This window comes from Carcharodon carcharias, chromosome 2 (genome assembly GCF_017639515.1).
Source record: "Carcharodon carcharias isolate sCarCar2 chromosome 2, sCarCar2.pri, whole genome shotgun sequence".
NCBI classification, from domain to species: Eukaryota; Metazoa; Chordata; class Chondrichthyes; order Lamniformes; family Lamnidae; genus Carcharodon; species Carcharodon carcharias.
The window spans coordinates 28,276,848-28,291,920 of NC_054468.1; the positions used below are offsets into that span (position 1 = coordinate 28,276,848).

The 15,073-nt window shown below is 43.2% G+C and overlaps 1 protein-coding gene across 1 annotated transcript in view; it reads right to left on the minus strand.

The window, feature by feature from the left end:
- Nucleotides 1–15,073, minus strand: part of LOC121287139 (collagen alpha-5(IV) chain-like) — a 104,911-nt gene that overhangs the window by 21,119 nt on the left and 68,719 nt on the right. The window contains exons 21-27 of the mRNA XM_041204713.1: nucleotides 12,339–12,389; nucleotides 11,876–12,061; nucleotides 10,172–10,305; nucleotides 5,985–6,054; nucleotides 4,542–4,613; nucleotides 3,905–4,030; nucleotides 2,427–2,525 (exon numbers count right to left, since the gene is read on the minus strand). Coding sequence (XP_041060647.1) covers nucleotides 2,427–2,525; nucleotides 3,905–4,030; nucleotides 4,542–4,613; nucleotides 5,985–6,054; nucleotides 10,172–10,305; nucleotides 11,876–12,061; nucleotides 12,339–12,389 — 738 coding nt within the window. The remainder of the gene's footprint in view (nucleotides 1–2,426; nucleotides 2,526–3,904; nucleotides 4,031–4,541; nucleotides 4,614–5,984; nucleotides 6,055–10,171; nucleotides 10,306–11,875; nucleotides 12,062–12,338; nucleotides 12,390–15,073) is intronic.

Here is a 15,073-nt window from a genome sequence, read left to right on the forward strand (position 1 = left end):
AATTCCTTGCCAGCATAGAGCAGATGTCCCGAACCCTGAGCCTGAATTTTTCCCTTGGTGGGTGCGCGCCATTGCCCAGCAGCAGTCTGGAAACAGGCCCACGACCACTATCGGCCCACAATTAAGGCTTGCCCAGCATGAAACGTGTCTTCCCAGTGGTCGGGAAGGGGCGGGGGCCTGTCCAACGCTGGGTCCAATTGTGACTCAGACATTTACAGCACAGAAGGAGGCCATTCGGCCCATTGTGCCTGCACCGGTCAAACCCGCCAGGAGGTTTAAAATCGGCAGCGGCAGCTCCCTAAAGGCTGCCAAGGGAGAATCATTCTGTGGTCTGGAGACTGGAGCAATGGCCTCAACAGTGGCTGGAGACATCAGGCAGGAGGGCAGATCAGGTGGGCACTTGGCCCCCCCGTTTTTCGGATGAGTGCCTTGCAGTCCTTGTGGAGGAGGTGGGTGTCAGGCAAGACACCCTCATTCCCGGGGATGGTAGTCTTACTGAAACTCTTTTTCACAAGGGATTTCAATCTCCACATCCGAAGAACTCACCTTGGAATTCTCTCCAAACATCACTCCCGCTCGGACGGCTTCAACCAGGATCCACCTCCTGGGTTTCAATTTCACCTTCCGAGATTCCTTTCCCCTGGATCTTGGAGTGCACTCAAACCTCACCTTCCAAGCACAATTTCAGATCTTCGGCCATGCGAAGCAGAACATCACTGCTCTAAAAACCCGCAGTAAGGAGTCCCCAACCTAGGGCTGCCTCCTCGGATCTTCTGGGCTTCTCTCGAGGCCGCTTCATTTCAAGGCTGCTCCTCGTAGATCCCTCTTTAACTCTGAGCCTATTTCTCTGTTCCTTTCTCTCAACTTTACTTAACAAGATCTATTTCTGATTTCTGTCCTTGTCCCTGACCTGGGACTGTTTTCTGGGATGTCTTTCTGATCTCCGTCTTTATCCCTGCCTGGGACTTCCTTCTGGGACCTCTTTCTTTCTCACTCCTTGGTTTGGGACCTTCTTCTTGATTTAGGACCTTCTCCCTGTCTCCCTCACTGTGTCCCGCTTCCTGGGACATCTTCCTTTTAATGGTCCTCCGGTTCAGGTCACCTGATCTGCGGTTTTATGCCGCTTCACTCCTTTGCTTCCTTTTCTTCTGTGCAGGGCCGGTTCCTGGCCTGAAGAACAGAAAAACACTAACTGCGCATGTGCGGCCACTTCCCGGCTGGCACATGTGCTGAAGGCCCAAAATACGTAGAAAAAAAGAACCTGAACTGCACAGGTGCAGTCATTTCTCTAAGCTCCGACCGCCAAATTAAAAGTGAGGTAATTATCGCATTTCATCACACTAGCTCAGTCCCAGGTACAGAAAAACAAGTTTAAGCCAGTTTCTTAAGTTAACTAACTTCAACTGCTCTCCAATAGAGAGCTTGTACATCCCTGTTTAAGCCTGGATGCAATTTAGAATTTAAACAGTAAATTTCAGTTAGATATTGAATGTTAAATATAAACAAAGTTCGAATTTTAGGAAGAGGTTAAGATTTCCTCACTCACCCAACTCTCAGCACTCTTGTTCAAAGTCGCACTTCTGCTAATAGTGTATGAGATCCCTATGGATTGTAACCCTTAGAGTGCCTCATGCCCTTATGAGAGTGAGTGGAAGGTAGACTTAGCCTGGTTGAGCAGATGAGGTCATTCATCCTCTTTCTGCACTGTAGGGCATTTCTTTTTTGTGTGCCACAGGCACAGACCTCCTTGGGAATCTCCTCCAACACTGGAGAGGTCAGGCTAGTTGCCCTCCTGCTGCCATCCCTTGGGAAGAGGACATCTTGGCATTTGTGGATGGCCTGGAGGAGAGTCAACAGGGAGTTGTGGCTGAAAAGTGGCGCACAGGGCTTGCTTCTCCTGGTGGACATCTTGGTGAGCAAGCGTGCAGAGAGTGAATGTGTGTTTGGGTGATGCTTGGGAACTTTGACCCCATGAGGTAATGCTGGGCAGTCAAATCAGTGATTCAGCGAGCAGCTGACCATGCATAATTAATGAACTTTCAAGCAGAAAATTGGGCACCAATCAGTGAGAAACACGCCGACTATCCCGCCTGCCACCATACTTAGTCTGAAAATCAAAAAAATTCCACCAATGACACTCTCTTCTATCTTCTTGCCAGTAGGGTCAATCTCCAGACTGCCCACTGTTGCTCTCCCAGTTAAAATAAAGTGCCATAGTTTTGATTGTAGAGTACTTGGCAAATCCATGGTGCTTGTTTACGAATATGGGATGTTGTAATTTGTTTTAAATATATCATTGTCTCAACTGCAGGTAATATTATAAATATGAGATGATTCATGCCTCTTTTCACTGTGCTCCCTCCCCAATTAACAATAAAAATTAGTAAGAATTAAACATTGTTATTTGAAACTGTTGTCTCATTTACCTTGTTGTCCAGGAAAGCCTGGGGACCCCTTAGGTCCTGGACGTGGTCTACCTCCAGGAGGCCCATTACGACCAACTGGACCGGGTGGACCTGGGCTTCCTAGTGCGTAAAAGAAAAAAATGTAACAGTATCATGATACAATAACAACTTGTATTTACATGGTGCCCTTAATGTAGGAAAACATTATGTAATGTTTCAACAAAGCATAATTAGACAAAATTAACACAGATCCAAAGAAGGAGATATTTGGATGAGTGACTAAAAGTTTGGTTAAGGAGTAGTTTGTAAAGAGGTTCTTAAAGGTGGACAGAGAGGTGAAGAGTTTTAGGGAGGACATTTCAGAGCCTAGGGCCTAGACAGCTGTGAATACAGGCACCAATGGCAAGATGAAGGGAATGGGGAATGTGTAAGCAGCCAGCAGGGGAACACAGAGTTCCTGAAAGATTGTAGGGCTACTTGAGGAATACAGAGATAAGGAAGGGCAGTCATAAAGGGATTTGAGCCAATATAGCTCAACAAGCATAGAGGGAACGGATGGATGGAATTTAACGCGGGTTAAGATATGAGCAGCAGACTTTTAGATGGGCTCAAGTTTTTGGATGATAGTTTGCCTGTGGATGAACTGTGCAGGGGTAGAGGTGGGCCAAGTAATAGTGGTGAAAATAGGCCTCTTTTGGGACGGGCAATATATTGGCTTTGAAGCTCAGCTCAAGGTGAAATGACAGGCTGAGGTTGTGCACAGCTGCCCTCAAAGGAATTCAGGCGGTTTGTAAAATGGGTAGATGATGCATTGTTGCCAGTTTTCGGCCAGATAGGTTGGGTTAAAAATCAACCACTTTGTCTCAGTTTACATTAAATCTGTAATGTGACAGTTCCATTTCTTGTTTCTCAGTAATGGCAAAGACATCTCTCTTAACATAATTACTTCTGTAATCATGCCATTCGAGGTCAGCACTGGCATCATAGTTGTGTGGCAATGTGCCGACCTGCTTCACCTATTCCGCTCGATTTTGCAAGAAAGACCAGAGGTTACAAAATAAAATTCATCCTCAGTATTGTTAGAACGTAAGAAGCATTCCTGTTCCTCCTGGCTCTACATTCAAGTAAGTTAGGACTGAAGGACCACTGGTTATGTAGCAGTATGGCTGGAATATGCTCTTCTTGGTGTGCACAAATTTATGAAGAGAGTCCTGAGACATGCATTTAACTCTTCACTAGCATATGCAAGGAGACTAATGCTTATTTCAAGCAGCTGCCAGTGACGCCTAAATATTGTGAGACCCAATATGGCATCAGACCCATTTCAGGCTCACTTTGGATATGAAAACCCCATAAAATTAGTTGATTTTGCCCACATTTTATCTTTCTAAAATGCCTAAATGTGTTCAATTCTTCCTTCTTGGGAGACTGCGGTGCTTGTGAGAATTTGCTTGTGAGTAAGACTCAAATCTCAGGCTCCTCTGGAGTTTTGAACGTACCAATACATCCAGGTGGTCCAGGAGATCCAGGATTTCCACTTTGGCCTTCAGGTCCTGGTGTACCTGGGAATCCAGTCTCGCCCTTTATATATAATATCTGTTCCAGAACTGGCGTCCCTCTTGGACCTAAGAGCAAAAGTAAGCACTTACAAGCAAAATAAGAACAACGTCAAAAAGACACACTTAAATTTGTAAATAAATCTCTTTAAATCTTTTGAAACAGATGTTCATTTTTTCATCATAATTAATGAACCACTAACAAGATTGCAATAAACCCATAGGCCCCAATGTCCCTAGATAGTATTTACGCAGAAATTACCAATTGCCGTTCTTCTCATTGCCAATGAAGTGGAGAATACCAGAATGACAGCTTTGATTCCTAACTTTACAGAGCTGTGTTCAATGAAAACTGTAGCCCCATTGCAACAGCCTTACCATGAGGTTTTACAATGTGCTTCAAGGACACTAAAATGAATTTCAAAAATTAAAAGCTACTTGTGACACAGCATGGGATAATATCATGCTCACCTTTCTATTCAAAAGTAAATATCTTGCAAGAAGTGTTAGGTTATGGCCCAATGACTTTAATAGTCCCTTTCCCATTACACTCATTACACATTAACAGGAGCAAAATTACCTGGTGGCCCAGGCAATCCTGGTGATCCTGCATCTCCAGCCTGGCCTCGGGTTCCTTTGTCACCTTGTAAGCCTACAGTAGAAAGATTATTAAAATTAGAATTAAATAGAATATGCAAAATATAAACAAGCTATTCAGTTCAACCAGCCCATCAGAATCTGAAGAATACCAATCCATTTATTTTGACATGAAAACACTCCTGAAATTTGGCGCTGTTTGTAGAATTTTGAGTCCCTGCACACCAGGCAGATGACATTGAACCCAGCTATATTTTACTGCCTCTAATGTAATTTCAATGCAAATGGAAACTTTCAATTCCTTGGAATTTCCTGGAAAGTTTTGATTCAATTTTGGTGTATGAGTTTTTACCAAGGAAATTCATACATAACTGACTTATGCTGGTTTTAGGCCAAAACATCTTTATGGACAAATTTCCTCAATAGTTTGTGCCACTTTCCAGACACATCAGTCTCTATCACTCAATTACATAGCTTCTATTCAGTCCCCTGCAAAATCCTAGTTAAGGCACATTTCCTAGGTTTATGCAAATTATGCTCTAGTGTAGATCTACAACTGAAAATTAAGTGCTGCACAAGCCAGTGTCAACTGATAATGTGGTAACTGAGATTTCTGGAGCATGATAGTGATTTTTAAAGTAATTTTTATTGAATTCTCCAGCTGAGACTTGCATTTTACCATTGCCTCTTGAGTCAGAAGGTTGTCCCATTCCAGAGACTTCAGCATAAATATCCAGGCTACACACCAGTGCAGTACTAAGGAAGTGCTGCACGATTGGAGGTGCTTTCTTTTAGATCAGAGGTGGATGTAAAAGATCCCATGGCACTATTTCAAAGGAGAGCAGGGAACTTATGCTGATGCCCTGGCAATACTTATCCCTCAATCAATATCACAAATAAACAGATGAACTGATTATCACATTGCTGATTATGAGAGCACGCTGCTGTGTTTCCTACATTACAACAGTGACTACACATCTCAAGAACATCATTGGCTGTAAAGTGCTTTGGAATGTCCTGAGGATGTGAAAGGTGCTCTATAAATGAAAGTTGTGTTTTTTTTATGGATTTGGTTCCTGGTGCAACTGATTTGGCCACTAATTCATGCTTCTCAGCTAATTTGGTGGCTCCCTCCCCCTCCTCCTATCCCCTGCCCCCCGTATTGAGGAATCTGTGGAAATCAGATTCTAGAATGGGTGAGCAATCCACTCTGCCTGTGTTCTATGGAAATAGTCAAGGTGAAAATGAACAGATACATTTATATTACTGCTGGAAGCACACTTTAATGTTCCTTCATCAGAAAGTTTTATAACGAAGTCTGCAGATAACTACTGATCATTTGTTGTAATTTCTGATGAATGCTACAACTCCAGCATGAACTTGCAATGTTGAATATAGCAGAAGTACAAATAATCCTGAACAATACCTGGGAACCCTGGGGTACCAGTTGAACCCCTCTCGCCTCTGGGACCTTGACTTGAAGTGCCAGGAATTCCCTGCAGGATTGAAGGGAGAGAAGAATCAAAAAGTATGTTCTGTCTGGTGGGAGTGGGATGGGGGAGGGGGTGGTGGAACCCTTGTCCACCAGCAGTGTACATTAGATAATCACCTTTGTGCAAACTAAAGTGAACAATGTTTGGTGACTACATTTGCTTGCCGACTATTAAATGTTCTTCTTATTTCCTATCGTCTGGAGAAGTACACATTCCAACAATAGCAACATATTTATACAAGTTACAACTCCAGCTACAAGGATTACAGTAAAGCTGAGTGGGAGTCAGAATGCCCATTATGTGTGCATAGGTGAATACCCTCTGCTTTTTTCATAAGGATATCAAAAAATGGCAACTTCGGTGTAGCCCCAGTATTAACAGGGAGGTTGAAGGGGTGCAAGGAAGCACAGAGTATGCTTAGCAAGGCTGGGAATGTGGAAGTCCACCAGAATTTAAAGGCAGGACTTTATTATAAAGTTTTTATTCTGTTTCCTGCCCAGCAAATCTGGAAGGGGGAGGGAGTGGGAAATTGGGGCTGGGGGTAGGAAGAGAGGCCATGAGGAAGAATGGGAGAGATCAGGATGGCAGGAGGAAGGAGGCCATCATGGAAGATGGGGTGGTGGGGGGAAGGAGTATGAGTTAGGGGCTGGAGGTGAGAAGGTCTGTGATCATGGCAGGAGAAACTGGAGGTGTTGTTGGTTTTTGGGAGCATTTATACTCCTCATTGACAAGGAGTGTTGTAGCTTAACTTCTTGAGCTAGCGGTTCCCCAGCTCCCAGCCTGAACACAGCTTCTATCACCATCTTGATGCAACTGTGAACAGCTGATTGGGACATTCCACAAAGATCTCCCACTCATCCTTGGAAAGAGCCAGCAGTATAGAAGTTAACAGTCACTGTAACCTTCAGAGCCACTGGCATTGGGTTTCCACCCACATAGTTGGAGCTGATCACAGGCCCAATCATATGACAAATGGAGGTTTCAGTTTCCCTGGAGAGACGGAGCCTCTTTTGGCATTGCACCTCGGACATATTGAGGTAGTTGCATTGCTGCCTGTAAATCCTGGCAGCCGGACAGTGGCATTTTCTGCAGCCCCTTATGCTTTGGACTACCTGCTGGCCCTATGCCCCTTGTACCTGTGCCTCTTCTCCCACAGGTTGCTCCCTTGGAAGCTGCATTGGGACACTTAGCCTCCTCTCCCTTCTTCCCTTCTCTTTCTCCTCAGAGGAGATGCCTCCAGCAGAGAGCACAATCCCTATTACCAGGGTTAGAAGGCTGTCTGATACCTGGAAGGGTCCACATGGTCAAAATTCTCCAGGGGCCTTGGAGACACCAATGAGTCCTGAAATGAAGCCTGGAAATGCTAAGAATGGAGCTCAGAACAGAGCTGAAGCTTCAAATTCAAATAAGCAAACTGCAGTGAACTATCCCTAAACTCCTCACTACTCACAATGGCAACACTGCTGACCCTTTTTATCAAAAAGTGGGCTGCCCAACTGCCTGTTTTGCCCATGCGATGAATGCGAAATTGCACAGGCAGTGTAAAAATCGGGATCAACTGGCTTTTTAATGGCCTTAAGTGGCCCTTTAATTGTTGTCAGGTGCGGCTCCAACACCAACACGCACCCACCAACCTGAAGATTGAATGCGTGCGGGATGACATCAGAACACCCACCTGACATTATCTCGTGTGATTTTATACTTGATCGGGTCAGACGCGTGCTCACCTGCGAGGCATAAAATTCTGCCCTAGGAGTGAGTGGGTTGGAAGCAAGTTGGATTGAGGTTCACAATTTACCATTTTTACTCCTCATCCTCTCCCAACACACCCATTTTTGTTTGCTAAAATTTCATATCATTAAGCCTGAGTGAATGTCCACACCAAAACTGCTTTTGTTCAGCTCTGAACTTTCGGCAAGGGTACAATTTGCAATGGAAAATATTTCAAGACCCTGGCTCGCTCATTGCAGGGTGTTAACTTAGAGGCCTTTGTATGTCCAAACCTCACTTCGAACTCTGACGAAACCAATGGTTCACACTTTCGTCATCTCAAGACTTGATTTTTTCAATGTTCCTTCTGTGACTTCTCAAGCACCACCTTACATAAACTACAACTGATTCAGAATTCTGCCACTCAGGTCACACCTAATATTAAGTCCTGCACACCATCAACTATCCTTGTCAATCTCCATTGTTTGCCCAAGCTGTTGCTGTCACTTGAGAGGGAACTCAAATGCTCAGAAGATTGGAGGGATAACCTGGAAGCTTATATTCAATGTAAAATGGATGTGGGAGCTTAGAACAGTCTGCATACATTTGGATATTGCACATGTACAACTCTGGATTTTGAAGTGATGTTTAAAAATTCAGGTTTGGGGACTATATGCTGCATTGTTCCCCATTGACCATGTTGGGAGATTTGGGTAGAATAGGTTGGAAATCTATCATTTCACCAATGGGACTTATGTTTTGCTCCGAGCCGTTCTGATGAGATGGAAGTCTCCTCTGATGCTGTTGGTTATAAAGGCCCTAAATCTTGCTAATCGGATCCCATCTTGTAGTGAACACGGAGTCAAACTGTTCACAATTTAGCACAAACTGATAATCTCATTCAGAGAGACTAAACTGAGAAAGCAAAAAAATTAATATGGTTCTGTAAATGAACAAAGTTCAACTTTTAGCACTATTGAGCACTTCGAGCAAAGCTTCCTCAATTGCTGCAGGGTGATTTTCAGTTTTACCAAGAAAAAGTAAGGCTTGCATTTATGTAGTACCTTGAATGTAGAAAAACACCCTAAGTGTCTTCACAATATGCATATGGACACCGAGCCAAAGGAGATAACAGGGGCAGTGAAGTAAAGATTGGTCAAAAAGTTGGTTCTTAAGGAGACTCTTAGAGAAAGCAATGGATTGGAGAGGGTTTTTAAGGGAGGGGGTTCCAGAGTGTACAGCCTAGGCACCTGAATGTAGTCTTCAAATGTGTGGTGAATGCAAAAGAGATCAGTGTAAGAGGAATAGAATGTAAAGGCCAGCTTGAAGGGGTGGAGAAGGTTATAGAAATATGGAGCAGAAAGGCCATGAAGTTATTTAAATACAAAGATAAACATTTCAAATTTGAGACTTCGGGGATTGGAGTTGATTCAGGATAAGCAGATACTTTTCTTGGCCTAGGTGAGGTGGTCATTTTTTTTTTTATTTCTGCATTCGGATCACATACCAGGAACTGATATCTGCAAATTGCATTTTCCAGCCATTGTTTTCTATCCATTCATTTGGATGCAATTTCCTTGATATGTGCTCCAGGCATGTGCTCAGAGGAGCACAAACATTCATTCCCTCCACCACCGATGAGCATTGGCAGCAGTGTGTACCATCTACAAAAGGCACTGCAGAAACTCACCAAGGCTCCTCAGGCAGTGGCTTTCAAACCCACAAACACTACCAGCTAGAAGGACAAGGGCAGCAGATAGATGGGAACACCACCACCTGGAAGTTCCCCTCAAAGCCACTTAGCTTCACTGTCACTGGGTCAAAATTCTGGAACTCCTTCCCTAACAGCACTATGGGCATACCTACACCAGACAGACTGCAATGGTTCAAGAAGGCAGCTCACCACCACCTTCTCAAGGATGGGCAATAAATGCTGGCCCAGCCAATGAAGCCCACATCCTGTAAATGAATAAAAAATACCACTTTCCATTTAGTACTAAGTATTACTGAATTATGGATATTTTGGTATTGTGGGTCCAGGAACCAGGTTCAGGGCATTAAAATGAATTTCATATATGACACGATTTTCTGACTTCCTTCTTCTGACAAGGAGTCTCAACCACCAATATTGCACATCAGAAAAGTGCACATCATTTTCTGACTCTTAATTTATTGCATTCATCCTAATGGTGAAAAATAACAAATACCTTCTCACTCTAGTCTCAGTTCCAAAGGTGAAGATATGTAGCACCTCACTGCAACATGAGGTGCTATCTCATGATATGAGCTGCAGCTATCTGGACAGACTGCAAAAGTCAACAAGTCATAAATGGAATTGTGCCTTACACCACAACCATAAGATATACACACAAGAAAGTACTAAAAATAAATTATTTTACAAATTCCTTACTGGTTGCCCTTTTACACCTGGATCACCTCTGTCACCTGGGTTGCCTGGAAGTCCTGGTAAACCAGATGAGCCTTTATCTCCTTTTAGACTATCTGTCCCTGGCTCTCCAAATAATCCTTTCAGTCCACGACGACCTAAACATAGAGAAGGTATCAATTTAATAAGATAAGAGTATTTTCCACTTCATTTTATATAGTCCCTGTACATCTATTAAATATAGACGTATTGGGCTGAATTCAGCGGTCATGGCAGTGGCCCCATCAACCGGCTGGTCACTTAAGCCTCAATTGTTCCTGGAATGGGAAGGCATGCTCGACTTTCTGTACTCCTGATTTAATCGGAGGGAGTTGGGAAGGTGATAAAGAGCTCACCCCCCCACCCCCCACCTTCCCTCACAATCGTATGTCTCAGCTGCCCCTGACTTCCTAGCCCACTCCCGAAGGTGGCATTAAACTGCCCCTTATGTGCATACACACATCATGCCAAAAATAGATGTTTCAGATAATAGTCATCAGGAATTAATTTCCAGAAACAATTATTTCAGCTGATTTGCAAATCCTACAATATTTTGAACTAATTAATGAACTTCAGTTAACAATTTCATCATTAACATAATAAATACATGAATTATTAAATATCCAATGGCTCATTGCATCCATAGCCATGGTTACAACTCAATCAATGAAACCAATGCTAATCTCAGGTTACAGAACAAATTTTCTGATGCAATCTGGTAATGTTACATTCTCCATAACATCACAATGGAAGTTAGCCTTGGGTTTAATAACATTTCTAACTCGTTGTCTTATCTAATTGTTTGTACCTGTATTCTAGATGCAAATTTCACTTCAGTTTTCGTGCTTGGAAAATACAGGCTGGAATTGCAGAATTTCCCAACAGGTTCTTCCAGCCTATGTCAGAAGACCTGATGCAGTAAATTCCTTCTTAAAAACTGTTACCAACTGATCTGCCTCCTCAGTGCAATTTAGTCACTCAGAACCCCCCAACTCCTCCACCATTGCATCTCACTTCCTGACTCCCCAAAGCCTGTCCACCATTTACAAGGGACAAGTCAGGAGTGTGATGAATACTCTCCACTTGCCTGGAAGATTGCAGTTCCAATGACACTTAAGAAGCTTGACACCATCCAGGACAAAGCAGCCCGCTTGATTGGCACCACATCTACAAACATTCACTACCTTCACCACCGACACACAGTGGCAGCAGTGTGTACCATCTACAAGATGCACTGCAGAAACTCACCAAGGGTCCTTAGACAGCACCTTCCAAACCCATGACCTCTATGATCTAGAAGGACAAGGGCAGCAGATGCATAGGGTCACCCACCACCTGGACGTTCCCCTCCAAGCCACACACCATCCTGATTTGGAAATATATCACCATTTCTTCACTATCAAAATCATGGAACTCCCTAACAGCATGGTGGGTATATCTACACCATATGAACTGCAGCGGTTCAAGGAGGAAGCTCACCACCACCTTCTCAAGGGCAATAAATGCTGGCCCAAGCAGCGATGCCCACATCCCATGAATGAATAAAAAAAAAGTGTTATAACCAGCAATGGACATGTTTGAGGCAGGCTGCTATTGGATTTCATGTTTTTAGTTTTAATTTCTCCCCAACTGATGCTTGTGTGTAAGATTAGTTACTATAATGTTTTAATTTATGAAATTAGAATTTACCCGCAGGCCCAGGAGTGCCTTGTAGGCCTTTGCTTCCTTTGGGACCTTGAATACTCATTCCTGTAGGACCAGGTGGCCCAGGTTCACCAGGGAGGCCAGACGGTCCACGAGGACCCGGGTCACCTCGTAGACCAGGGGGACCTGCTTCACTCTCATCACCAGGGAGTCCTGTATCTCCTTTCAGACCTGTTTGAATTTAAGAACAATATTAATTTCAGATAATGTGAACAACACCTAGATATACATAGGTAATATTCCAAGCGGGCATTGGCAGTGGATTCTTTTCTACCAGCAGTACATATCAATAATTGGTATCCACAGATGTAAAAATCATGGATGGCATGTCTAAAATTTTCCAAAATGCAGTCTCTGTGGGAGCAGATCGCTGCTGCTAACATATATTTGGATATTACTCACTTACATTGCATTGGCACAATGTTACTCATGTATATTTAAATCTGACCTGATGAGCCTGGTAAGCCTGGCTGACCTCCAGATCCTCTTCCAGGTAAACCTGTATAGGGAGTGAGGGAGAGAGAATCTGTATTTAGTTTGAATGACAACTAAATCATCAAAGCTTGACATTCTAAATTATTGTACCCTTAAACTGAAACATTAAATGCGGTAGATTTAATTTTCACTGAACACATGGGGCAGAATTTTCTGCCTGCCGGGCCCGACCCAATCTCCGGTGGGCGGGAAGTCGATCCCCGCCGGAGAAGCGGGCCCTGCCGCCATTTTAAGTGGGGGGGGGGCCAATTAAGGCCCGCCCAGCGTGATGCCCGGTGGGAAGCACCATGCGCTTCCTGTGCGGGTGGGTGGGGAAGGGGAGGATTCCCCAAAAGCAAGAGTGCGCTGTTTCACGCACGCACACGAAAGAGCACACATCTCCCTGAGGCTAAGTGCTGCCTCAGGGAGATCGCTGACAGTTTTAAAAACATTAAAAATAGAAAAAAAATCCCTAACACGTCCCCCTCATGTGACAATGTCACACGAGATGGGACATGTTAATAAATTTCACTAAATCTTTATTAAAGTTTATATATATTTTTATAAAACATTATTAAAGTTAAAGTTCCCGCCGGTGGATGAAGCTTCATGTTTTTTCAGAAGCCCGCCAGGGTTCCCGGCCTGCCCGCCAGCCTTAAGCTTGGACGGGCAGATCCTTTAATTGTTTAAATGATCCTGTCAATGGCCTCAATTGGCCATTGACAGGTCGGCGGGTGTGCAGCTGATTTCGCTGTGCCCCCCCGCCGCCTTCCTGAAAACTTAAATGGGGTGGGATGATGTTGGGGGTTCCTCCCGATGTCATCCCGTCATTTTACACGTCGGCCCTGCCCCCTTCTCGCCGACGGCAAAATTCAGCCCATGAGCATACGAATTAGGAGTAAGAGTAGGCCATTCAGCCCCTTGAGCCTGCTCTGCCACTCAATAAGATCAAAGCAGATAAGTTCACATTTTCATGTGGCACCTTGTCAAATGCCTTCTGGAAATCTAAGTACGCCACATCCATAGATTCTCCTTTATCCATGTTGCTTGTTACTTCCTCAAAGAACTCCTAATAAATTAGTCAAACATGATTTCCTTTTCACAAACCATGTTGACTCTGCCTGAAAAGAAACCAATGCATCTACTATCTCAGTAGCCACTTTTTTAAGACCCTAAGATAAAGTTCATCAGGCTTTGGGGTCTTGTCAGCTTTTAGTGCTAATAATTTCCTTAGTACCCTTTTCCTGGTGATCGTGATTGTTCTATGTTTCTCCCTCCTTTTCACATCTTGATTCATAATTATTTCTGGGATGTTATTTGTATCCTTTACAGTGAAGACAGATGCAAAATATCTGTTCAATTCTTCCGTCTTTTCCTTATTTTCCATTATTAATTCCCCAGATTCACTCTCTAGAGGACCAACGCTCACCTTAGTTACTTTTTTCCTTTCTAAATACCTGCAGAACCTCTTACTATCTGTTTTTATAGTTCTAGCTAGCTTTCTCTTGTACTCTAATCTCTCCCTCCTTATTATTGTTTTGGTTATCTTTGCTGTTTTTTATATTCTATCCAATCTTCTGAAATGCCACTAATCTTCATGGAATTGTACACTTTCTCATTCAATTTGATACTATCTTTAACTTCCTTAGTGAGCCACGGATGATGCACCCGTCCCCTAGAGTCTTTCTTTCTCACTGGAATTATCTGCTGAGTGTTATGAAATATCTCTTTAAATGTCTGCCATTGCATCTCTGCAGACCTCTCCCTCAACCTTAATCTCAAAGTTTACTTCAGCCATCTCTGTCTTCATAACCTTATGATTGCCCTTATTTAAGTTTAAAACACCAGTCTTAGACCCACACTTCTCACCTTCAAACTGAATGTGGAATTTTATCATGTTATGATTACTGTCACCCAGAGGCTCCTTTACTATGAGACTGTTGATTAATCCTGTCTCATTGCACATCGATGAGGTCTAGAATAGACTGCTCCATGGTTGGCTATAGAAGGCACTGCTCTGAGAAACTATCCCAAAAACACTCTATGAACTGATCTTTCAGGCTACCTTTGCCAATCTGATTCATTCAATTGATATGCAGATTAAAATCAGCCTTTATGAATATTGCCGTACCTTTGTTACAAGCTCCCATTATTTCTTCCTGTATACCCCGCCATGCTGTGTGGTTAATGATGGGAGGCCTAAAAAAACTACTTCCACAAGCGACTTCCTACTTTTACTATTTCTTATCTCTACTCAAACTGATTCTACATCATGATCTTTAGAACAAAGATCATCCCTCTTTAATGTATTAATGTCATCCTTAAGTAACAGAGCTACCCCTCCACCTTTTCCTTGTTTCCTGTCCATCCACCCTTTTCTAATTTCCTGTCCTTTCACTTTTTCCTAGCTTCCTGTTCAAGTGTTGGTGGGTTAGTTGATTGTAGACTCTGGACAGCTGTAATAAATGCCAGTGATAGACAGAATGATTTCCCACCATTCTTAAAGATACATTTAACTCTAAAGCTTCAGTAAAACAAAAGCTGTTTGTTCATTTTGGATTAGAATTACATTGAAATGAAAACATGAAAACAGGTCTTTCAGACTAACCAGTTGATATTGGTATTTATTCTCCCTATGAGCAATAGCCCACTCTGTTTCTATATCATTTTTCCTAACCTAGTTTAAAATGTTGCTGAGTTCTCTGCCTC